This window comes from Dunckerocampus dactyliophorus, chromosome 1 (genome assembly GCF_027744805.1).
Source record: "Dunckerocampus dactyliophorus isolate RoL2022-P2 chromosome 1, RoL_Ddac_1.1, whole genome shotgun sequence".
Lineage (NCBI taxonomy): Eukaryota > Metazoa > Chordata > Actinopteri > Syngnathiformes > Syngnathidae > Dunckerocampus > Dunckerocampus dactyliophorus.
The window spans coordinates 12,640,880-12,666,037 of NC_072819.1; the positions used below are offsets into that span (position 1 = coordinate 12,640,880).

At 42.0% G+C, this 25,158-nt stretch overlaps 1 protein-coding gene across 1 annotated transcript; it reads right to left on the minus strand.

Moving 5' to 3' along the window:
* Positions 1–2,318: 2,318 nt before the first annotated feature.
* On the minus strand, positions 2,319–14,072 carry LOC129194033 (zinc finger protein 774-like). Its single transcript, XM_054798931.1, has 2 exons — positions 13,800–14,072; positions 2,319–7,877 (listed from the first exon to the last, which is right to left on the minus strand). Exons 1-2 carry the CDS (start codon positions 14,041–14,043, stop codon positions 7,051–7,053), a joined length of 1,071 nt encoding a protein of 356 aa, XP_054654906.1. The 5' UTR covers positions 14,044–14,072; the 3' UTR covers positions 2,319–7,050.
* Between the last annotated feature and the right edge of the window lie 11,086 nt (positions 14,073–25,158).

Consider the following 25,158-nt stretch of genomic DNA (forward strand, 5'->3'; position numbering starts at 1 on the left):
CCCATTTGTGTGTTTACATAAAACAGGCGGGTCAGCTTTATCAAGGGTAGTTTTGTTCTGAAAGAGTGCAGTAACACCGGGGGCAACGCGCTTTAAACTCTCCATGTACACTGACTGTATGTCATCATTGAGCGTGAGGGTTTCATCACTGTCACTCACACTGTCCCCTCCAGGGTGTGAGTGGCCTGGTTTCCATGGACAGGTGGGCGGCTGTCTTGCAGCGGTGCAGTTTCTTTGTTGGTGACCTGCTTTGAAATCCAATCCAATCCAATCCACTTTATTTATATAGCACATTTTATAAACACTGTTTCCAAAGTGCTGCACAGACTAGCAAAACCATAAATAATAAGTAAATAAAGGAATGTAAATGTAAATAATAAGTAAAAATTATGACAATAAAAACTAAAAGATCAAATAGAAACAAAGAAACGTACTACAATAAAATATTAAAAACAAGAAATCGAAACAATAAAAGCCAAAAGGCCAAGAAGTAGGTAAAAAATAAGTAAATTTAATTTAAAAAACTAAAATAAATAGAACCAATAAAAACTTAAAAAATAATAAAAGACACAGAGGACCACACGACTCACGCCGAGTTAAAAGCCAGAGAATAAAAGTGGGTTTTAAGACGAGACTTAAAGCTCAAAGCTTAAAGCTGAAACAGCCTAAACACCTTCTCTCTCTCATACAGTGTGCTCGTGTGGAGTGAGTCTCCCTGCCACAGATTTGACACCGACCGAAGCGAACTGGAGGAGAAGGTTGGGAACAAGTAGTGTGAGTGGACATGTTGTTCTGTTCTCAGACTCTTTTGGGCATGTTCTGCACATGTTCCAGGGCGCTTGGATCTGAAGGAGATTCTGCACTTAGCTTGGGTGGATTAGTTAGAGCAAGCTTGGCTGCGTTAACACAAGCATGGTTTCGTGCTCAGTAGGGTTAGCAGACGTTACAGCTGTAGCTACTTGAAGGACATTTACTCTGGCTGTGCTTGTGTTTGTTTTCTTCATTTGCTGTTCTCTCTGGTGCTCATCAATGACCTCCTGCACCTCTGTGAGTGACCACTTGGCAATGGGTTTGCACTTAAACACACAAGCTAGGCTAGGATCAGGACAGTTCTTGATGAACATGACAGCTATTTCTGCATCCATGTTATCCATCCTGCCTCCTTGCTGTCTCAAACATCTGTCTGCTGTTTCTGCCGCTGTGTTCACCTAACCCAGTAGTCTACAGGTGTCTACCTCCTGTACAGAATTAAGAAATGGATTACTGATTTAGATATTTTAGAAAATAATATATCATGAAATGATATTTGCAAAAATGCCAAGCAGCCCTTTAGATGCGTTAAAAGTAGGCTGTGTCAATTTTTCTCAGTTGTTTAAAATGGGCACAGTAGATACAAAGTTATGCATAAAGTGCCAGGCAGCTGAGGGAACCCTTATGCATTATTATCATTGTTATTGTTATTTGTTATTGCTTTTGTTTCTATTTTCTTATGGTGTATTTGTGTCTTCACTTTTTGGTTTTGTGTGGTTTTCTGTCTTTTCCGGTGTTGTGGAGCTGGAGTCGGATGTTGTTTCTTATTTTTTGTCCGTTATTAATCATATAAATGTTGAGGAAAAGGCTTCTTGAGACGTCATCTGTACTTCTGTGTAGAAGGTGTCGGACGTTTCGCTCCTCATCCGGAGAGCTTCGTCAGCAAACTAATAAGTGCTGGTAGCTTAGGCCTTAAATACAGTAAGAGTGGGCGGAATTGGTGTGCCAACACCCTCCTCCTATTGGTTTGTTACACTAAGCCTGGGCGGAGCAGTGGTATAATCCTATCCTGTTATTCACACCTACGATAAAAGGGAAGTGCTAATTTAAGAGTGGCCTTTTCTAAGCTACGTACCAGCAGAAGGATGTCTCTCCCAAAGTTGGTCGCAATGCGTCTGTGTAGGCTCTCAGTCGTACAGGAGTTGTCCATCGAGGAAAAGGCTTCTTGAGACGTCATCTGTACTTCTGTGTAGAAGGTGTCGGACGTTTCGCTCCTCATCCGAAGAGCTTCGTCAGCAAACTAATAAGTGCTGGTAGCTTAGGCCTTAAATACAGTAAGAGTGGGCGGAATTGGTGTGACCAATTCCGCCCGACAGCTATGTAGTGTAGCTGTCCTAACGTCCGACACCTTCTACACAGAAGTACAGATGACGTCTCAAGAAGCCTTTTCCTCGATGGACAACTCCTGTACGACTGAGAGCCTACACAGACGCATATAAATGTTATTATTTTTATTTTTAAACCTTTGACTTAAAACTCATATTTACTCATACGTAGGCTCAGTGTAAGTGATGAGTGCAAATCAAGCATTTATCCCCCAAAAAAGGAAAGAGAGCATTTTGAATGTAAATGTTACAGTACAACAGTACCCTGCTTCCATGAAATATACCAAAATGTGATATTTTCTTCATAAACTGAAACAGAACAAGCGTTACTTTATTTTAACATGCATGGTTAGAAAACAACTTTTTCAAGAAGGGTGACCAGATGGTGTGGTCCAACTATAGGAGGAATGACGCTCCTCAGCTTCCCTGCAAAAGTCTATTACAGAGTGTTGGAGAGAAGGGTACGGCCGTGAGTGGAACCTCGGCTACAGGAAGTGCAAAGTGGTTTTGGTCCGGGTGGCAACATTGGACCAGCTCTACACCCTTGCAAGGGTACTACTGAGCTGACCAAAAGAATGAGATCGCAGCTGAAATGAGTTTCCTTATAGGTAGCTGGACTCACTCTAAGAGATAAGGTGAGGAGCCGGTCATCTGGGAGGGGCTCAGAGTAGAGCCGCTGCTTCTTCACATCAAGACGAGCCTCATGGAGGCCTCCCGAGGGAGGAGCATGCCCAGCCGGTAGGAGGCCCCGGGGCAAACTACGACACGCTGGACTGGAGGGATTATGTCTCACAGCTGGCCTGGGAACGCCCTTGGTGTCCACCCGGTGGAACTGGAAGAGGCGCCTGGAGACTGGGTAGTCTGGGTTTCCCTACTGAGACTGCTAACCCCGCGACCCGGACCCGGATAAGCGGAGAATGGCCATTATAGGTATTTGTCCAATTTTTTAAATTTACAAATACCAAAGTATAAAACCATACATCTATATAGTTTTCATTTTAAAACATATTTAATGAATACAAATATAAAGGCACTGTAGTTTGCAAGACTAATTCATAGTCCAATAGATTATATCCTAGAATCTGAATACAGTCAAACCTGTCTTAGCGGCCACCTTTATAGAACGGCCACCTGCCTATAGCAGCCACTGAAAAATCCCCCACAGCAAATTTACATGTTATAGACCCTATGTATAGCAGTCACCTGTCTAACACAGCCAGCGGCCACCCATTTTGTCTCCCTTGGTCAATATCTAACCGCATATAGCGGCCAAATTACCGACTCAAGTAGAAGCTTCATGCACGAAAAAGTTTTGTTTTTCAATCAATGAAGGCGTCGTGTGGAGACTTTAATTACTGAGTCCGAGCTCAGTCACAATCATTTACAAGATCCACACAAACTGTCAGTTGTTCCACATAAAAAAGCCGTCTTCTTTTGAGCTTGCTATTTCCTGGTCAAACATGTAACTTTAAGAGCATTTGCACCAAAACATTACCGCAAAGTAGGCTGGGAACAGGACGTGCTCCCAGCGACGCTACAATAAAAAAAAAACATACGCCAGCATGCATGCGGCAGCGGGAAAACTGAGTCCTCATCTTCTGTATTCGACACAAAAAAAGCCGTCTTCTTTTCCGTTCGCTACTAGTCTGTTAACTTGTCAGTGTTATTCAGCTCCGAAGCAAAGAAGGAAACTTCTCCTGTTGCTTCTGCCAACTTTATTTATTGAACGCGGCCACCAGACAGCAGCTCAGAACACACACACATCTCTCAGCATCGTCTCTCCTTCCTGCTTGCCCACAAGGCAAAGGTTAAACAAGCCCCACTACATAGCTGTCCAGCCAATGCCTGTAAGAAATGACACCGTTTATTTCCTGGTGTCTGACAATGTGTCAATATTGTAATGCAGGACTTTACATCCACGCTAACATAAACACACTTCCCAACTCTCTCGAAACTCACAGCTAGCACTGAGCTTAGCTCCCCTGCTTAGCTCTCCTGCTCGGGACGCATATTCTATCAGTTATTATTAAGCCTCTAGCTTCCTTTTAGTAAGTAAAAACCTTGGCTATGATTGCACTACATTGTCATGTAGACCTACAAAGTACACTTGGAAGAACAAGAGGTGAATAAATGTATTGCAACTGATGTGAAACTGATGAGGGGTAGGATTAAATAAGCTTTGCTTCTTCCTACTCCTTTTTGGACATGCAAAATTGTGAATTGTACTATGTGATGTGCTACTGTTTGACTCATGCATGTTCAGGATTAAAACCATGAACCATGATAATAACAAGCCTAGTAGTGCTGTACAACTTTTAGCCGCAGTCCGCAGTGCCCTCTACTGGTCAACATTATTATTATTTTTTCCCTTTTTTTTTCTTCTTTTTTTCCCTCTACTGGTCAACATTCAAACTGGACGCCAACCTGTCTATAGAGGCCACCTGTCTATAGCGGTCACTTTTGCAGACTCCCTCTAGTGGCCGCTATAGACAAGTTTGACTGTATTTACAAGGCTAATTCCTGTTCATATAAAGTCGAGCAAAGCAAGGGAAGAGCTGATGACACCAGTTCTTCTTCTTGCTGGTCCCTTGTGCTGAACTGGCCCCTTTCTGGCAGACCTCTGAAGCAGGTTCCTGAATACTTTGGTGTCCATCTGGTTCTGACAGGCTTTGCTTGAGTGTCGGGTCACTGTCTGTCTTGAAAGGAACGCTTTTTTTGGCCACGTGTGCATCCTGCATCCTGAGTAAAGCTGCTTTCACAGCTTGGAGCTTGTCCTCCATCTCTGTTGCAGTCATGTTCTCATCCTGGTGCTGGATGGAAGGAATGATGGAGACATATTTGACAAGCTGCTCCTTCATCTGCTGAACGTTCAGAAGTTGCTCTCTCAGCTGGCAGCTGAGCTCCTGAATGGTCCTCTCTGTGACCGCTGCGTTTTCTCTCTCTTTCCTCTGACTCTGGCGAAGCTGCATCCTCAGGTCATCAATTACCTTCCAGTTGGCACACAACTTGTCAGCATTGTGCTTCTCTTGGTTTTCAGACATCTTTATCTTCGTCTTCAGCGTGTGAATCTCAATCCACAGCTGAATTTTGCTGTTTTTCGTTCGGTTCCCCTGAAGATATTCCAGGACAGCAAACTGGCTTTTGATTTTGCATTTGATGTGGGCTCTTTCCTCCGGGCGACAAGACAGGAGGCGAACTTTGTTGGCATTGAGGTCTTTGGTGACATCGGTCACAAGCTTGTCAATGTAAGACATGACGTAGGTGTCTAAGCTGGAAGCATTTGAATTTTCCATGCTGCTTGTTCCTTGCAAAAAAAAAAAAAACCTTTTGGTACAACAACCACATGCACCAAAAGCAGTTATTTAACTGTCTTTGTGCATCATAAAGTCTTCGGTGACATCACAAGCTTGTCACAGGTTCGTAGCGCATCAAGACGTCCACACTGCTCATTCAGGGATAGATGAAAATGTACACACATACGTTTATTTACCACGTGTATTTTGCATAGTCCTCTCATTGATGTACGACGATGTCACGTGGCTGCACCCTACATTTCCATTAACATGACTCCCAGTCAACTGTTTTATAGACTCCACATGTGTTCTGGTCTCTGGTCGACTCGCTGCCGTGACTACAGATGTGTGAGTCATGAAGAAATCATTCAAAACTTGTGAATTTTCCTGAATCGGGCCTCACGGGTACTCGTTCACTTACTGACACTTGTTACAGCTAGCTAAATTTAAAAAAAGGAAACCAGGTAACATCGCACTAGTTGTGCAACTGTTACTGCATTTGTGTAAATGTGGGAAAAGCAACAGATGTGGTCCGTGCCTCAAGTCCTCTCCTTTCCTCTTCCTGTCCGAGCTGAATCAGACCCGACAAAACAGAGGATTCACTCTCTTAGCCCACGAGTTGGCCATCGTTTAAATTTTAACGATTCCGGTTCCACTTCCGACTCCGGTTCCTAATGATTCTCGATTCCGATGCTTTTAAAAGGCAGGGTCATAGAAGTTTGCCTGATTTAAATGACGGCGCTGATCGAAGTTCTTTTTGGATGAAATGTTTGAACTTCTCCATGAATTGTTGAATAATATTAACTTTAACAATTTAAACTTCCATCAACTTTACTATGAACTTCTTACAGGGCTCTTTTCAACCAGTATATAAATATCAAACCATTCAATTTGAATATAAATGTTGTTATGAAGTTTCTTTTTTCAGGAGTACACTTTCACAAAAGATGTTTACTTTTGAAAAGTGTTATACTTTATTTGCTGCCTGAATGTTGGTGTAAGCTATTTTTTTTATGACATCCTTATTTCGTTAACACAGGTAAACAGGATATAGCCCAAAGTGCTCTTATTTTGAAGGCCGAAAGCGTGTTGCGCGAGTTCAGAAGGTCCCTTGACTGTTGCTAACAGAGACGTACTGTGCAAATAATAAACTGTAGATCACGTCCTTTATTTACACCAAACTTCCACATCAGCTAGCATCCTGAAACACTGGGTTACATTGGCATGAGACAGATGTCATTTATTCTTTGACTTTCCTGATTCTGACGGCTGAGAGGAAGTCCAACATAGAGCATCAAAGACCAGGTACTCTTATTTCTACACCATAAATGTAGATTATAGTGATCTAATTTATCTTATTTATTATGTATTGTGTAAAAGTAAGACTAATTGGTGACTCTAAATTGTCCATAGGTATGAGTGTGAGTGTGAATGATTGTCTATATGTGCCCTGCTGGTGACCAGTCCAGGGTGTACCCTGCCTCTTGCCCGAAGTCAGCTGTCTCATGTTGCACTTCTATGATTTGACCATATTTTGCACAAAATGGCGAGAAAAATACTTATACGCCGTGTGTGTTGTCAAACTTGTCATATAAAAATAACTTTCACCACAAACGGAGCAATCAAAGGCTTTTTCCCTTGTGTGTTCTCATGTGTTTTACCACAGAGATCTTATGAGAGAATCTTCTCTCACAAACTGAACAACTAAATGGTTTTTCTCCTGTATGTGTTCTCATGTGTGACATAATATTTGACTTTCGTGATAATCTTTGACCACAAACTGAACAACTAAAAGGTTTTTCTCCTGTGTGTGTTCTCGTGTGCAACACCAAATAGGACTTTCTAGAGAATTTTTCACCACAAACTGAGCAACTAAAAGGTTTTTCTTCTGTATGCGTTGTCATGTGCGATACCATATTTCCCTTTTGAGAGAATCCCTTACCACAAACTGAGCAACTAAAGGGTTTTTCTCGAGTGTGTGTCCGCATGTGTAGAGTCAAATGGCTCTCATAAGGAAAGCATTTAGCACAAATTGAGCATGTCAACCATTTTTTAGCTGTCTTCTTTTTAGAGCGTGCAGAGCGTTTGTTGTCAGTATGAGTCCTCGCATCACCTTCACAGTCTGCATCACTGCTCAAAGGTTCTTGGGTGTGCTCTCTGTCTTCAGCCTCATCAGAGTGTGACGTGCCGTCACTATTTGATAGCGGAGCAAAGAGGCTGTCTGCTTGTGGTTCGTCCTCATGGTCCTCCGTCTTCACAGAGACCCCAGTCGGTGGCAACTTGCTGAGATCGGCCTTCTCCAGCCCGAGAAGACACTCTTCCTCCTGAGTGGTCCAGAGTTCCTCTTCTTCCTCTTTAATGTGGGGGGGCTGCGGATCCTCCTGCTCCAAAGTGGAGCTCACCCCCTGCGGATCAGGGGGATGTTCCTCTTGACTAGGGCCACATGATTCTGCAAAAAAAACGTGAATAATGATTTTCTTGCTTAGAATTGAGATCATTTTCCCCCACACTCGCACAAATAAATAAATAAATCACCTTTTATTATTACGGTCAAATTATAATTTTTGAAAAATCTAACCACTTGTCCTCACTTTTCCACTTAATTAATCATGATTAATCACATTTGCAACTATGTGTGAAATATGCCAATTTTTACTGTATTTTATGAACAAAAATTAAATGATCAAAAAGACAAATGACAGGACACAATTACATATACATTTGTATTAGGGATATCCCGATTCACATTTTTGGCTTCCGATCCGATTTATTTTAGTCTTGCCGATCCGATCCAATCCGGTACCGACCGTTTTTCTTTTGTTTGTTTCTTTTTTCAATAATAATAAGCTTTTGTTACAAACATGAATTTGTGGACTTGAATATGGTTATGAAAATAGCTCTTCAAAGCATTAAAAGTAATGCAACCAAAGTATTGCTGAATTTAATTTTTTATTACACAGCATGACCAACAATACTGTTTGGCTTTTGTAACAAACCTCTGTGCGTCAGGTCCCTAATCCAATAAAAGTCCATCCAATAAAAGATCAAATTGGAAAAAATGGTTGTGCAAAAATACTTTTAGGGTAAGACTAATCTTTTGACGTGGTTATAGATCAATTTGTGGTGTGATTTAGAATATGTGACTTTTTTTTTTTTTAAACAAACTCTCTTCGGGCCCCTTGAAATTTGTTTTATTTTTTTCCCAAATTCCTTTTTTTCTGTTTTAATTTTTAGAATTCAGTTTTTTTTTTACCTTTTCCACTTATTTTACAAGCATAGAATGTCTGCTATTTGGATTTGTGAATAAAATGCAAAAACCCTTACATTTATTGATGCAATACATCCACTGACCCATTTTGTCCAGTAATTGAGAAATGGATGTAGCTTCGCTAACTTTTCTCATGTCAGCCTCAAAATCTTCAATAAACTGTAATGTCCGTGCTTGTGGTTAAGGCAATGGCATTATTAATGTAAGCTATTTTAATGACACCCTTATTATTTTTTTATACAATTAGACAAACAGCACTCTTATTTTGAAGGCCGGAATGTGTTGTGTGTGTTGAGAATGGCAATTGACACTGGGTGCAAGAATAAACGTGCCTCTCTTTTTTCACTCAGAACCAGTGGGCGTTGTAAAATGGTCCTCACATTAAAGCAGGAAAACAACACGGTGAAGTCACGCACACACACAGCTGAACTAGCTAAACTAAGTGAACCCCGCTAGCTTCCATTCACGCTCCGTAACAGAGGAGTTTCCAAGGTTTTTCCTGAAGATCGCATCGGGACGTCCCTAATTTGTTAGTATTAACAGCTCCAAATTAACTGAAAATTAAACTCAAGCTAAAAGATAGCACACGTCTGAAAATCTATTTGCTTAACACTAGTCTCTTTAATCGTAGCACAACATTTGAATCACACTTTAACCGTGTTATTATGAGCCATGAAGAGTTGCTTTCAAAGACACCAAGTAATTTAAGCTGAATTCACGTTTTGAGTGTAGATGTATTTTATGGGATTTCCGAGCGCACATAAATGCATCAAATTGTACTTCCGCAGTAAGAGTTAGGTTAGTGAGTGGTGAGAATATCCACTTATTGTTTGTCTTTCTGTTTATTTAAACCACACATATGCGCATAATTAAAACATTATTGTGATTTTCAGAGTGTCCATGAATGCATCTGACAATGAGGAAGTGTCTTCTGAGGAGGACTAGAGACGTGTTTTGTGAGTTGGAGATAAATACAGACCTGATCAAAATCTTAACAGCTGGAAAATTGCTAGAATTTGCATTTTGCACATTTGGATCTTAATGAGGTTTTAAGTAGAGCTACAATATGAAAAAACAAGAAGGGGGAGTGAGACAAAAAGCATTTTGAAAAAGTAATTTATTGAAAACAACAATTAAACTGAAATAGGCTGTTTATCAGCTGATCAAAAGTTTAAGACCATCGCTCAAAAAATAACAAAAAACTCTCCAAACCAGAACAAAAACTGTTCTCAGTAGGACTCAGTAATGAGTAGCTCCACCGTTCTTGTTAATCACTTCAAAAATTGCTTTGGGCATGCTTGATGGGAGTGTTTCCAGGAGGCTAGTGGGAACATTGCTCCAAGTGGTGAAGATGGCTTCACCAAGGGCATCAACTGTCTGGAACTAATGGCCATTTTTATAAACTTCCCTTGCCATCCATCCCCAAATGTTCTCTATGGGATTTAAATGAGGGGAACATGCAGGATGGTCCAAAAGAGTGATGTTATTCTCGCTGAAGAAGTCCTTGGTCAAGCCAGCATTGTGAACTGCAGCATTGTCCTGTTGAAAAACCCAGCTGTTACCACACAGACGAGGGCCCTCAGTCATGAGGGATGCTCGCTGCAACATCTGCACGTAAGCAACCACCGTTTGACGACCCTGCACCACCTGAAGCTCCAGTGTTTCCCTGAATGAAAAAGCACCCCAGACCTTGATGGACCCCCCTCCACTGTGCCGGGTAGAAAACATCTCAGGTGGGATCTCCTTGTCATGCCAGTAACGTTGGAAGCCATCTGGACGTCAAGGTTACATTTTTTCTCAGAGAATAAAACTTTTTTCCACCTTTCAATGTCCCATGTTTGATGCTCCCTGGCAAAGTCTAAACAGGCAGTTTTGTGGCGTTGAAGGAGACGAGGTCTTTGAATTGTTTTTTTGTTTTTTAAAACCTTTTCCTGCAGATGTCGTCTGATGGTTATTGCGCTGCAGTCGGCACCAGTAAGGGCCTTCATGTGGGTCAAATACCGCCCTGTGTCTTGATGGACAACCAATTGGATCCTCCGGCTCAGCGCAGGTGTGATTTTTTTGGGTCTACCACTTGACTTTTTTGTTCCATAATGTTCAGGATCTTTCAAAAAATGTAGAATGACTGTCTTACTGCTCCCAACCTCAGCAGCAATGGCACGCTGGGAGAGGCCTTGGTTATGCGGCTCCACAATCCGGCCACGTTCAAAAAGAGAAAGCTTCTTAGCTTTAGCCATCAGGAGGGCATGGCAGTGTGAATGCCTGACAGAAAATGAAAATTTTGAGCAGATTTCGGTTTTTATAGACTGTGGTTTTAAACTTTTGATCAGGTGATAAACAGCCTATTTCAGTTTTTTTGTTTTTTTTGTTTAAATTACAAGTTCCAAATGTTTTTTGTCTCACTCCCCCTCCTTGTTTTTGCATATTGTAGCTCTACTTAAAACCTCATTAAGATCCAAATGTGCAAAATGCAAATTCTAGCAATTTTTCCCCTGGTCTTAAGATTTTGATCAGGAGTGTATATGGTGTTGGAATTGCACTGCTGTTGATATGTTCATGTCAGAATAAAGTTATAAAAAAGCGTCAGGATTTGTGTGACTGTGTGGGACACGACACGATGCTTGCACCTGCCGTCATAAAAGAGGTATGGCTTGACATGATGCCCATCTGTTAATTACACTAAAAATTAAACGTCCATCCATCCATCTTCGATGGCGCTTATCCTCACTCTCACTATCCTCACATATACACAAATACCCATTCACTCTCGCCTATTAACCTAACATGCATGTTTTTGGAATGTAGGAGGAAACCGGAATACCCGAAGAAATCCCCATCAGCAGTGCACTCCATCAAAAGTGACTTACCCCCCCACTTGGTCCCGTGAGTCCAGTTCTGGTTGGATTTCCGTGACAAGGAATGTAGTTCGGCTTAGATGCTGGGGCCACTTAATTAAATAGTTTGGCTTCTCAAAATAATATGTTATAAGGAGTAATACATTTCCATCACAAAAATGCCTCCCCCCCAAAAAATCTGACCTCACAAATTGCTTGCCGTGGTATTTGCCTCCCGCCCTATCCCTGCGCACTAGGGATGTCCCAATATGAACTTCAGGATCGGGATCGGCTGCCGATCCGCTGTATTTGCGAAGATCGGATAATATTGGCTTCCGCCATGAGATCACGTCCGTAACTCTGAGCTACATTCAACAACATTGTAGGTGCAGTAATGCGCCTCAAACCTGGTTGCCATTCAACTCGCGCCACCCACAACAAGAAGAAAACGCAACACCACCATGTAGACGTGTCCGCGGTGTACCGTGGTGAACTTAGTTTCACACTGGATGTTGGATGTTCGGCTCTGTAGCCACAGCAGAAGTTCCCTCTCACTGTGCCCGGACTGCTGCGTCATTGTGTAGGGACTCGCACGGAAGTGCCGCTCTAACCACTGGTTGATAACAGGGAACGCACAAACACTACTAAACTTGTCGAAACCGCACCAAAAAATCTTGGAAACTCCTCTGTTACGGAGCGTGAATGGAAGCTAGCGGGGTTCGCTTAGTTTAGCTAGTGCAGCTGTGTGTGCGCGCGTGTGTACGTATGAGTATATTTTCACTGTGTTGTGTTTTACTGCTTTAATGTAAGGACCATTTTACATTTCCCACTGACAACGTGCAGGTTCTGAGTGAAAACAGACGAGAGGCACGTTTATCTTGCACCCAGCGCTTATCAACCGTCAATTGCCATTCTCAACACACACAAAACACATTCCGGCCTTCAAAATAAGAGCGATCTTTGTCACATTTGTCTAATTGTGTAAACAAATAAGGGTGTCATTAAAATATCATTAATAACGCGATTGGAATTACATCTGTGACATCTGTGTCACTAGCCCAAATATCACACACTGCTAGTAAAATAAGTGGAAAAAGTAAAAAAATGAATTCTAAAAAATTTAAACGGAGAAAACGGAATTTGGGAAAAAATAAAACATATTTCATAGTGCCCGAAGAGAAAAATCTTATTCTAAATCACACCACAAATTGATCTATAATCATGTCAAATGATTAGTCCTACCCTAAACGTACAGTATTTTGCACGCCCACTTTTTCCAATTTGATCTTTTATCAGATATTTTATTGGATTAGGGACCTGACTCACAGAGGTTTGTTACAAAAGCCAAACAATATTGTTGGTCATGCTGTGTAATCCCACAAATTCATGTTTGTAACAAAAGTTTATTATAATTCAAAAAAACAAACAAACAAAAAAAGATCGGTACCGGATCAGCAAGACTATAAAAAAAAATGTGATCGGATCAGAAGCCACAAAATGTGGATCGGGACATCCCTACTGCGCACTGTTGTCTGTCCATCCTTGTGTATGTGATGAAGACTCCGTGACCGAGCGCCGCGGCAATCTTGTTTACATGTTTGTATGCGGAAGAAGATGCGACAGTGTGCAGGGATACGGCGGGAGACAAATATAACGTAGAGCGATTTGTGAGGTCTGATTTTTTCGAGGAAGCATTTTTATGATGCAAACGAATTACTCTTTTGAACGCATATTGTTTTGAGAAGCCTAGCTCACTGCTCCCTCCATCTCTCCCCCCACCTTCCAGGCACTACTCTACTCATGACTACAAGTAGGTATGAGACACAGGCTCAGGCTTGATCACCCTGGAGTTGGCCGCCTTTGATGAGAGTGTCTAGTTGAAAGGCCGAAACATCCACTGATTCAAAGGTACACTACTGTTGACTGTGTCCCATATCAATATCGGATCGGGACATCCTTAGTTATTTTCAATAAAAAAATATGAAAACGATCAATTGATGCAGAAATGTTATAAATCCCAAAGGGTCCACATACTTTTTATTCCCACTGTACCTCTGCTAACACATACAATCACAATTTACTTGTTATTGTTGGATGGTGTACATTTGAACGCTGACGGTCAACAACTTTTAACAAAATAATGTCAGTTAGTGGTAGTGGTCTATTGCTTTGGCATGACAAACAAACGCACGTTTATTTGGACAAATATTTTTACCCAGCCTTGAGAAGATATGTTAAAAGTAGAAGGCTAGTGAACATGTAAACAAACCTTTAACGTGTAGCCCTATCTGAGTCTTGCAGAAAGCTTCCAGTTGTTGTCGTTGTCGCTCGTTCTCCTCTCTTGTTCGGCTAAGTTCCTCCTCGTAAGACGCTATTGTCCTGTCAAGTTCCTCCTCGTACGACGCTATCGTTCGTTCAAGTTCCTCCTCGTATGAGGCTATCGTTCTTTCAAACAGCCCGAATATTTCATCAGCTGCCACCATTAGTCGCTCCTTCACCAACTCTTTCAACATTTTTGATATTATTTTCTCTCCTTCTAACTTCCGCCCTTTTCTTCTTCGATGGCGGTTTTACGGCAGCCATGCATTCATTACGTTACGTTTCTGCCATCGCTTGGCGGTATTGAAGACGACTCAAGATAAGTGAAAATCGTCTTTGTTGCACAGAACGTGGGCAGTTATTTCCTTTTTATTACAGTAGTATAAAAAATTGCCACAATATAAACATTTCCATCATCAGTGATTGACACTCAGTGGTGGTTATGGACATTTTGGGGGCCCTAAGCAGGATTTGGCCCTATCAGTAGTTTTAGTATTAGTAGCCTATATTATTTGTCAACTGAGTGGTAATTAAAACATTAAATCTTATAAGCCACTGTAAGATTCTATAAATCTACAACACTCTTCCCTCAAACTAATGTCAGGTCAGATCTCGTGTAATGAATGAACACATTATTATACTTTTACTGTGATGCCACTGGACACATTTCACAATTAAAATCTGTTTGTGCAAAATAAAACAAAATACAATGTATGGTATAGAAAATGTGCCATTTTGTGCATTTTGTGTCAACATAATGGTCATTAAAAAAAAAAAAAAAATAGTCGACTAAAATAACATGCTCTATGATAATCAACAAGGAAGGCAGGTTAGTCTGAAAAAGATCACAAATAAAAATCTAATGATATTAGGCTGGTAACGACACAGTTTGGAAAGCTGTACATTGCCATGTGGCACAAACGTGTTAAGTGCAAAGTATGAAACTGGACTAATACAATCAGTGAAATTATAATCTGGCTTCATTCAACATGTCATCATCATAAGATTACGGTATATACCATGGCGTGTAATTTAAACACAATATTAAGACACACTTTTTTTCAAAACTGAGGTGCAATTTAGAGATTTTAAAAATCAACTTCAATATTATTCTCTGCTGATTGATCATGTCACTGTCCTAGTTTGTATCTGAAAAACAATTCAATTTTTTTGTTGCGAACAAAAAGAAAAACAGTTACAAATTTCAATTACAAATCATGTTTTTTCCAAAATATATTAAATAATAAATCATGCTGTTTTGTGGTTGAATACAGCCTATTCTTAGTCAAAAATTGATATATAAGCAAATGTCATGTATTTTTTCCCTAAATTAAGCATTCTCAAGCATAAAATATGGCTAAATTAACTAAAATACAAATACGAGGCATTCAAAGATGCACTGAAAGATGTTGAATATCTGTAGCATTCGACACTGGTCACTAGGTGTCAGTACTGTTACTGTAATGTTTGGTGAGATACTAAGTACCAGACTTGATAGACTTGATTGCCAGACAACAGACTTTTATTGCAGGTTTAAATTATCTCACAACAGGCAAAATAATCCCGAATAAAGATCCCTAATAAAAGCATGTTGCGGCGGCCGCACCCACGGCAGGCTAAAACTCAACTCTGAACCCCCAATGTCACTTCCTGTTGGCCACTCACTCTGTTCCCCTAGGAAACACACTTATATCACTTATACATACTTATATCATCTTATTTATGTCTTAAGTGGCTTATATACTCGTATTATCCAATATATAAAAGGTGACTATAGGGGTGCTAGTTCATGTCTAGATGTCTCTAACCATGTAAAAAAAAAAGAGAACATACTTAGAAGGTCGTAAACAGGTTTTCTATGCTCAAACTACAAAAATATTCAATTTATAAAGAAAGAATCCTACTTCATGGAAGTTCATTTATCACAGTCGGGTGGACCAATTAATGGCGACAAACAAGGGATAACTGTATATACTGTACTTTTCATTGGGTAGCAAGATATGATGACATAATAAACATAAATAAGCACATTTAAGATACATTATATTGTGTCTTGTTGCACCAACACTGATTTGTAACTTTGTTGCTGAACAACATAACTTTCTGATTGTGATTTTTCTTTGCCCGAGCAAGAGCGAAATGAGACACAGTTGAGACACAGAATTGCAAATTCAAGGGAAAATCTTCATTTGTGTGATGTCATCATCAAGGCCTTCATCATCAGGTATTTGTGTGATGTCGTCTTTTTAAAAATATGGATGTGAGGTATTCATTTATTGCCAGGATTGGCTCATTGTGGTCAATGATGTCGCGCGCTTATTTTCTGTTCCAGGCAATTCCAAACAAATAATATTAGTTTAAGTCCAATATACCAATATAATGATAAAACAGAGGGCCTATGAGATGGAAAACTCAGTTGATCAAATTGGGACAATTGAGAACAAATCCCAGAGAAAGAAGAGCAGGACTAATTCCAAATACAAACAAAAACTTCAATCAAAAATGGGGGAACCAGAAAACTTTGATCGATACCTTGAACAAAAGAAAGTCCAACGCGATGAAGCTCTGGCACTCAAGACTTTGGACAATCTGAAGTTGATGAAGGCCATAGCAGCCCAGGAACGACGGGTGAAAGGTCTGGAACTGGTCCTTGAGAGACAGAAATTAATTAATGAAAACTTCCGGAAGATGGCAGAAAAGAAATTGGCTGAGGAAGCAGTTCGTTTTGAGAAACTGAACAAGTACAAACAGATAAAAAAGGCTGAAATTGAGAAGCTTAACGAGCAAATCGGGGCCATGAAGAGGGAACTACCTGAGATTGAGGAAACGCTGAGCAAATACGAACGCTACAAACGCAACATTTTCAAACTGCACTCCCCAGACAAACTGACTCCCCACGGCCTACCAGATCACCAGCAGGTGCTGGATCGGATGGAAAATCTGAAAGAGCAGAATCAGTTTCTGCTGCCTTATGCTGTCAAGAATAATTACGCACTGCTGGGGCAGCAGCAGAAATTTGAAATGTCCAAGAAGAAAAATGAGCAGGAACTTGAGAATCTACGCCTCGAGATCAGTAACGTGAAGGCCAAAATTGATGAAGAGACAAAAACATCCTTAAAAATTTCTCAAATGGTGAAGCTCTACAAAGAAAATCGTAATGCAGAACTGGAAAAAGAGATGGACTCATTGACTGCAAAGGTGACAAAGGTGTATCGCTCCTGTTCAACTTCCAGTCATTTTTTAAACCCTTTGAAGAAGATGAAGCACGTGGAGGAACAAGTCTTTGCCCTGATGGGGAAAATTGATACCATCCCCAAGGATACACTGAGGAAAATGCAAAATAATTTCTATCGGAAGAGAGTTCAGGAAGAAGAACAGAGGCAACAGAAGGAAAGAGACGACAAAAGGATCAGGAGGTCCCAACAAAGGTCCATGCAAAAAGCCAAGAGTGAGGAAAAAGATGTTCGTCCCAAACGTGTCATGATTCAACATAAAGTGGTTGCTCGTCCAAAGACCCCCGGCAAGAAGCCCCAGGCTGCAGAAAAAAAAACAAAAACCTTTGATGACGAGATCTGGGAAGATGTGGTGCAGAACGGGGACGGCGCATGCGTCCTTCTGCCTCGGCTTGTCACAGAGAAGAACAAATTGGCCAAAAAGCACAAAGAACAGACAGTCACAAACGGAGACCCGAAGCAACCACGCAAAAAGCTTGCGAAGTGTGACCTCAAGCCAAGCTACTTGCCGCCCGTATCTACAAAGGAGAAACCGCCAGAAGAACTCCTTCCACCACCCATCCCCATTCAGGCGCCCACCTACTCAGATCCTCTGGGGCATCTCCGTGCAGCCAAGCGTGATGCACCCTGCTTCCGTTCTCAAGGCATCAGCAAATCTTTGCTCCTCAAACTAGGCCAGAGGAACCTGCTGCCGCTGTGGATATACAGTAAATGAGCAACTTGGACAACAAACTTAATTGGGGAAACAAGCTACAAACCTTCAATTTTGTAGTGTCCAAATGTGGAGGTTGGCACATTGAAGCTCCGTAGTGACTGAACAATATGCAGGATGGTTGCTGGAAAAAGACCAGTTCGCTTCTTGCGCAAAGCTGAGGCACCAGATACTGAAGTGGACAGTTTCTTCGCAAGCCACATCTTTAATAATGCTGAAACCTGCACTATTTACCTGCGCCAAACGGTGAAAGTAAGTGGCATGGTTTGTCGTTTGTTTGCAACTTTTTTTAGTAGGTTAGCAGGATTATGTAAAACCAATGCCTGTGAAACTATGAAGGGGAGTACACGCGCAGAGGATCCAAATAAAAGTGCAAATACAAGAATGAATTTGGAATTTTGTCCATTGCAGTCCTCTTGCATCAAGCGCCGCAGCAGCCAACTTGAGTGCGCTTCACTCACAGGACTGGAGTGGATTCTTGGCATACTTAGAACGCCATTATGTCCACAAGCAGGTTTTTTTTGATAGAGTTAATTTGCAAAAACAGATATTTCTGGTTTTAAAATGCTTTATGCTGCTCTGGTTTGATAAATATTACCATGAGTGTGCAGTAAAAAAAATAAGTTTTATATATCGTATTATCTGTTTTTGAAAATGAAAATTCAAGTGCAATGTCATGCCACACACATATTTTCCCTTCTCTTTTTCCTTGAGTTATAATTTCCCTCCTTTGCTTTTTTTTTTGCATATTTTGTACCTTGTTACATGTTGCTTTGGTATATCCTCCACAGCCTTGGAATGTGTTTTCATTTAAACGCAAACGCAAAAAACAAAACTAAACTGAAAATATTTATTAGTTAGTGTCATAGCAGACTAATTTGTCAAGAGCCAAATGACCTTTGAAAACCGCGGGACCCGGGTACCTGGACTGCTAGGTTGTGTGTGTGTTGCTATGGTAATTGCTAGGGGTAGGCAGATCAATTCAAATACCGATAGTATCTATACCAAAGGCGGTGTCCATATTGAATTGATACAAGTGCGATTATATTTTTTTCAGCTTCAGTTTCAGTTTCTTTTCACAGTTATGTTTTTTTTGTTGTGTTGTTCATATTGTTACATTGTTGATATGATATTGTTCACAAGAAAAAAAATCACCTCAGGGAATAAGACTTTGGACACAGGAGGGCTTTGGTTGAGTTATTTTGCACTATTGCCTTTATTTTGCTCAAACAATTGTGTGTAATAAAAGGGAATAATTGTATTATTTTGTTTATATCATTACATTTCCTTATGTTGCTTTATATATACATACACAGTATGTATGTGTATATATATATATATATATATATATATATATATATATTTTTTTTTTTTTGCCTAAAAGCTTTGTCCTGTGTTATATTGTGATTATAATCCTGATCAACAAATTAAAGGCAAAATAACACAATCATGCAGTGATGTTGAAAAATTTCAAGTGGAAAGTATTGGTATAATTACTGGTATTGGCATTACTGGCCCTGTAAGATCGATACCAAAATTTGCAAAATGTTAATAAATACAAGTCCACGCAAGAAGAATGTAAGAACATAAGAATGTCAGCTAAAAGCTAAATGTAACGGCATTTTAGGAGAACAGGAGACATTTCAAACCACAAGCACTGAACTGGGCAAATGTCAGCATTCTGAGGCCAGAGTGTGAGGCCAGCATAATGTGCCATGAATGATTTCATAAAACCAAAAACTCGTGTGACAATTTGGCCTAGATTGAAAGCCAAGACACTGTCGCCATGGTAAAATGGTCGTTCCTCTACTGCAAAAGGTGGCTCAATAACACACTGAATGACACTTATCCAGTCCACTTATACTTATCCACTTATAGGACATCTAAATTATCATACCTATGGTAAGAATGAAAGTCTAGTTTGATACCAACATCATCCATGTACATCCACTTCTTCCTGAGGAGTAACATCGATATTTGCAGATGGATGGCAAGGGTTGGCAAGTTTACAAAAATGGACATCAATTCCAGACAGTGGATGAAGCATGCCCAAACCAATTTTTGAGGTGCTTAACAAGAATGGTGCAGCTACTCATTACTGCGTACCTTTTAAAAAAATGCATTTCTATTTTAGGGTAGTTTCAGGTGTCGGATCTTAAGACCTCTTTGAGATCCCACAGTGCAAAATGTAAATTCTTGCAATTTTTCAACTGGTCTTTTGACCAGGAGTGTATATGTACCATTACACATTTCTGACATTATATTACCTGTTCATAAATACACAGGACTTGATGGAAAATGGAGCCCAGCAAGTGTCCTTGCGCTTGATCCGTAGCCACTGGCTGCTTCTTTCGGCCGCATCAGAGACTGATCTTATTGTCTGTCACAGAGCCTGTCCATGAATGCCAAGGTCTTTCATAATCCTGATGGTATAGGAAGCCACAGAACCTCTGCATCCTACTTCAGCTGGATAGACCTTGGCTTTCCATCAGATCTGTGTAGCGCAGTTTCTTTTGTTGTAGGCCTCCTCGGTGGAATCCTCCCATGGGACGGTGAGCTCTATGATGTAGACCACCTGTAGTGAAGGGGACTAGAGCACCAAGTCTGGCCTGATTGTGCCTCCAGATGTAGCGGCCCTGTGTGAGGCTGGTCCTTACAACTGGTCAAGATTCGTTTGAGAATCGCTGAATTTGGGCAGAGGGCGCAGGTTGGGTCCTTGCCATACCACTGGTGAAGGTTTTTTGGGGATGGGAGCAAATCATATGTAGCTCTTACGATGAAGCTGATGTTTCTTGCATCCATTTCCCAGAGCTACCTCCAGGTGATCTTCTCTTCTCCACGCCTTCCCACCTTATCCATTGTCCCTGCTTGGCAAGAGAGACAGCCTTTGCGCTTTGTCCAGCCTCCTCCTGACAGCGCACTTCCTCTACTACCATTTTCCTTTTTTGTGAGGTTGAAGCTTTGTGCCAAGTTGGTTTATTCACTGCAACGCCAAATTCTCCTCTTCCCAGCTGTGCTGTGCTTCAGGCCTAATGTAGCATGCTGTACTACGTCGGATGGTGTCCATTTCCTTCCCGTTGACAGAGGTGGTGTTACGGTCACCTGCTGCTGTGCCCTGTTCTCTCGCTCTCTCTCTCTCCCACAGCTGGGCGTGCAGCAGGAGCCGGGACAAATGGACACACCGGCAATTAATCCTTCCCCCTACTTAACTCGGAGTAGGGGCAGCTGTGAGACGCCAGTTCCTTCCATGACTGCTCAGACAGCGCACTGGCCGCTCGCCAAATTGCTCAAGCCTTTCAAGATTTGGCGTCTCCACAGCTGGGTGTTCCAGTTGTCCCCTGACCTATCCTTTTGCAAGTTTTATTGTTTAGGACCTTTTTTCCTGGGGCTCCGCAAAGTGCGAACCCCAGCACTTTCTGTTCACTCCTGTGATTACCTCGACGCTGAAAGTCAATTAAAGAACTGTCATCCACTCACCTTGCCTCCGCATTCTGTGGTCCTCAGCACACGCAACCGTAGCAGATGGTGCAGCATTTCTGATGGTCTGATCTCTGGAGTCCTTTTATGTCATCTGTAATCTCACTTTAGACACTTGTAAGGTTCGTGAGTTCAAGGACTCATTTGCCATAGATGCTGATGTTGGTCAGACAGCGTGGGACCCCAAGCCACTTCTTCACATACTGTACAAAGTTATGTTTCGCTCCATCTTTTCCACCGTTTTTATTGGGACCTCGTAGATCGTGAGTGGCCACATTACCCTAGGGCAGGGGTGGGCAAACTTTTCGGGCCGGGGGCCACATTGACTTTTAAAATTTGACAGACGGGCTGGGTCAGCACAAGATATGATACATATAAAAAAAACCTGCATTTGTTAACAGTACATATGAAACATAAACAGAAAAAAGCATTAACATACATTTGCTTCAAAAATAAAACAATAAAAAAAAATTTAATAATAAAGACGTTGGCTTGCATTTCATGCACAAACTGGTTTTCCTTGTAGCTTCACATTCAGCTCGTTCATGTGTGCCAGTATGTCCACAGTAAAAGCTAAATCACAAAGCCAAACTGTGGCATTCAGCTCAGGAAATGTGTCAGTATTCTCAAGTAGCTCCAAAAACAAAATCATCTCCCGTTTGAGCTCCCACACACGTTGACATATTTTTCCCAAACTTCACCAGCGGACTGTCAGGACTGTTGTGAGGAGTCTGGTGTAGGATCCCAAGATGCAGCAGCAAGACAACTCCAGGTAAGAAAAAAGGTCTTTATTCCAACACAAGGCAGTTAAACTCAAAGGAACAAAAAACAACGGTGCCAACTAGAGTCCAAGGGCACCGCGACAAAAAGGAGTGAGGCAGGTAAGGAAACAAAAGATACCTGAGATATGAGCGGGTTGCCAGATGAGCAGGCGGAAGGTCAAACATGCACAAAATAATGTCTAGGAAGACAAAGGGTGTAGCAAGAACGGTCCAACACGCGGAATAATCCCACGTCTTCCAGACGCAGCCACAGGGGTAAAGTAGCTGAGCAAATGGGAAACAGCTGTGCTCATCAGGCACCTCCGCCCATCTCAGGAGGACCAGCATTTGAATAACACAGCAAGAACGGCAGTAACTGAATCTAGAAATAAACATCCATCCATCCATTTTCTATACCGCTTCTTCCTCATTAGGGTCGCGGGGGCATGCTGGAGCCTATCCCAGCTGACTTCGGGCGACAGGCGGGGTACACCCTGGACTGGTCGCCAGCCAATCACAAGGCACATATAGACAAACAACCATTCACACTCACATTCATACCTATGGACAATTTAGACACCTGCATGTTTTTGGAATGTGGGAGGAAGCCGGAGTACCCGGAGAAAACCCACACGCGCACACGGGGACAACATGCAAACTCCACACAGAAATGCCCAAGGGAGAATCAAACCCAGGTCTTCCCGATCTCCAAGCTGTTACTGTGTTGGCCAACGTGCTAACCACCGTGCGGCCTAGAAATAAACTTAATGAAAGCAAATGATATGTCACCGTAGAGCGTGACACGGACATTAGAATGGTAAAGTAAGTCCGTGTGATCCGCGTCAGTTCCTTCAAGAAAATTAATAAACTGACGATGGTGAAGTCCCCTCGCTGGAATAAAGTTAACGAATTTCACAACCGGCTTCACTACGTGGTCAAGCTGCAACACGGATTTACACAGCGCTTCCTGGTGAATTATGCAGCGTAGAAACATGACCTCTTACAAATATAAGCACCACTCTGACAGCTTGGTGGCGTGTGCCCTGGGGCCGGGCCTGCTGGGGGGGTCGTGCTCTGCCGGGCGCTTGGGCGTTTGTCACCGCTGCTCTTTGTGCTCTGCTGGGCCGTTGTCTGTGTCTTCGCCGGTCTGTCTGCTGGCTTGTCGGGGGTGTGGCTCCGGTGCGCGAGTGGTGCGCCGTCAGCTCTGGTGGCATGTGGCTGGTCTGGCTTCTGGTGGGTGGTGGGGTCCGTCGGCTGGTCTGCTGCTGGTCTCGCTGGGGGGGATGGGTTCTCTGGGCTGGCTCTTGGGGCGCTGATCTTTGTGCTGCCTGCCCCTGTGGGCCTGGTGGCCTTCTGGCGGCGGGGGCTCGGTCTGGCTATTTGGGGCGGGGCTCTCTGGGAGGTGGAGGGCGGCCCCTTTCCTTTCATGCATTCTCAGTGACAATTACACACCCACACATTCTTGCACCTTTATATATATGAAGTCTTCCCCACATACAGAGATACCTGTACATATGCACACTCACAGTACATACGTACTTCCCCACATTACTCACTGATGCACAATGATGTGCATTGCAGTAATTATCATTCTGTTCACTATCATAGTTCATCATTTCATTACTACAATTATGTGTGACTGTTTCAATGCAGTATTGTCATTGTGATCACTATCATAGTTCATCATTTCATGACTACTATTATGTGTGACTGTTTCAATGCAGTATTATCATTGTGATCACTATCATAGTTCATCATTTCATGACTGCTATTATGTGTGACTTTTATTGACAGCATTGTCATTGTGGTTGTTGATATTATTTTGTCCTTTGTCCTTATGTCCTTGTTCGTCTTTATTGTTGTCAGAGACATTTATTTGCTGATGTAGTTCTGTATGTTTCTGTTGTTCTGTTCTTGCTGTCACAATTGTTGTTGTTGCTGCTGTTGTCCTTGTCTCTTGTCTCTTTTTTTGTCCCTACTTCCTTTTCTCTACTTCCTTCCATTTTGGAGGGCCGGTCTCCAAATGGAATTCGAGAGGTTGAACAGGTGGAATATCATGTGGGATGACTATTGGTTTGTGCCTTTTCGTGTCATGGTGGGCTTTTTCCAAATGTTCTTCGAGTTCTTGCTTTGGAGTTTTGAGGGTTCCGCTTTTTTTCTTAACGAAGAGTTCCTTTACAAACTTGAAAGGGTTTTTATAGAACCGTGTTCTTGTGTGTTCCTTCATCTTTCGCAGTTTCCTCAAGTTCTCTGCTCTTCGTAAGGTCGCCAGCCAAGATTTGATGTCTCTCTGGAGTAGTGTGAGACCATCTCTGGCTGCATCAGACGCCTTCTTCCACTGCTTTCTCAGCTGTCTTCTCTCTCTGATCAGGTTTTTCGATGTCTTGCTGTCTCCTGGATTTGACTGGTCTCTGTGTTACTTTATTGCTTTTCTCTATGTTCACTCCAAAGTGTCCTTCTCCATACTGGTATATTATGTCTCCCATCTTGTCCAACTTTTTCTCTGCTGTGCCACCTTGTTGTTCCAGGATTTTTGTCAGATCATTGTTGACAGTTTCCCACTCACTCTTTTCAACAGCTTTGGGCCACTTCACACTTGGTCTGCGCCCTTTGATCTTATCCTCCTTTTCTGTGGCTGGGTGGGTTCCTACACTGGCATTCCTGTGCTTGTACTATCTTCTTCAGTGACAAGGCTGCTGATGCTCTGCGACCTTTGGTTTTTGTCCCGTTACTGTGCTTTAATCGACTGATTTGACTGTTTGCTTCATAGGAAGAACTGGTCAATGCGAGGCCCTTGTCTCTGCTCTCTCAAGCACCGTCTCTTTCCTTGGTGGGTCCTCAACCCCCTGAATGATGTCAGCTTCTACCAGCCACAAGTGCACACCGGAAGCGAGTGTCCTATTGCTGTTGTGGTTGCCTCATGTGCCGTGTTCTTGCTCATAGTCATATTCGTTCCTGGGTCTCAAGAACAGAATAAGAATTTTATTGCATAGTATAACTGCCTGTTTTACTATGCATATGAAAATAAAACTCTTAAATCTTGAATCAAGCCGTGTCGTCAGTCGTCAAGCCATCTTGCACCCCCGCTCTCGCAGGCTCTAGGGCAGGGGTTCTCAACTTTTTTGA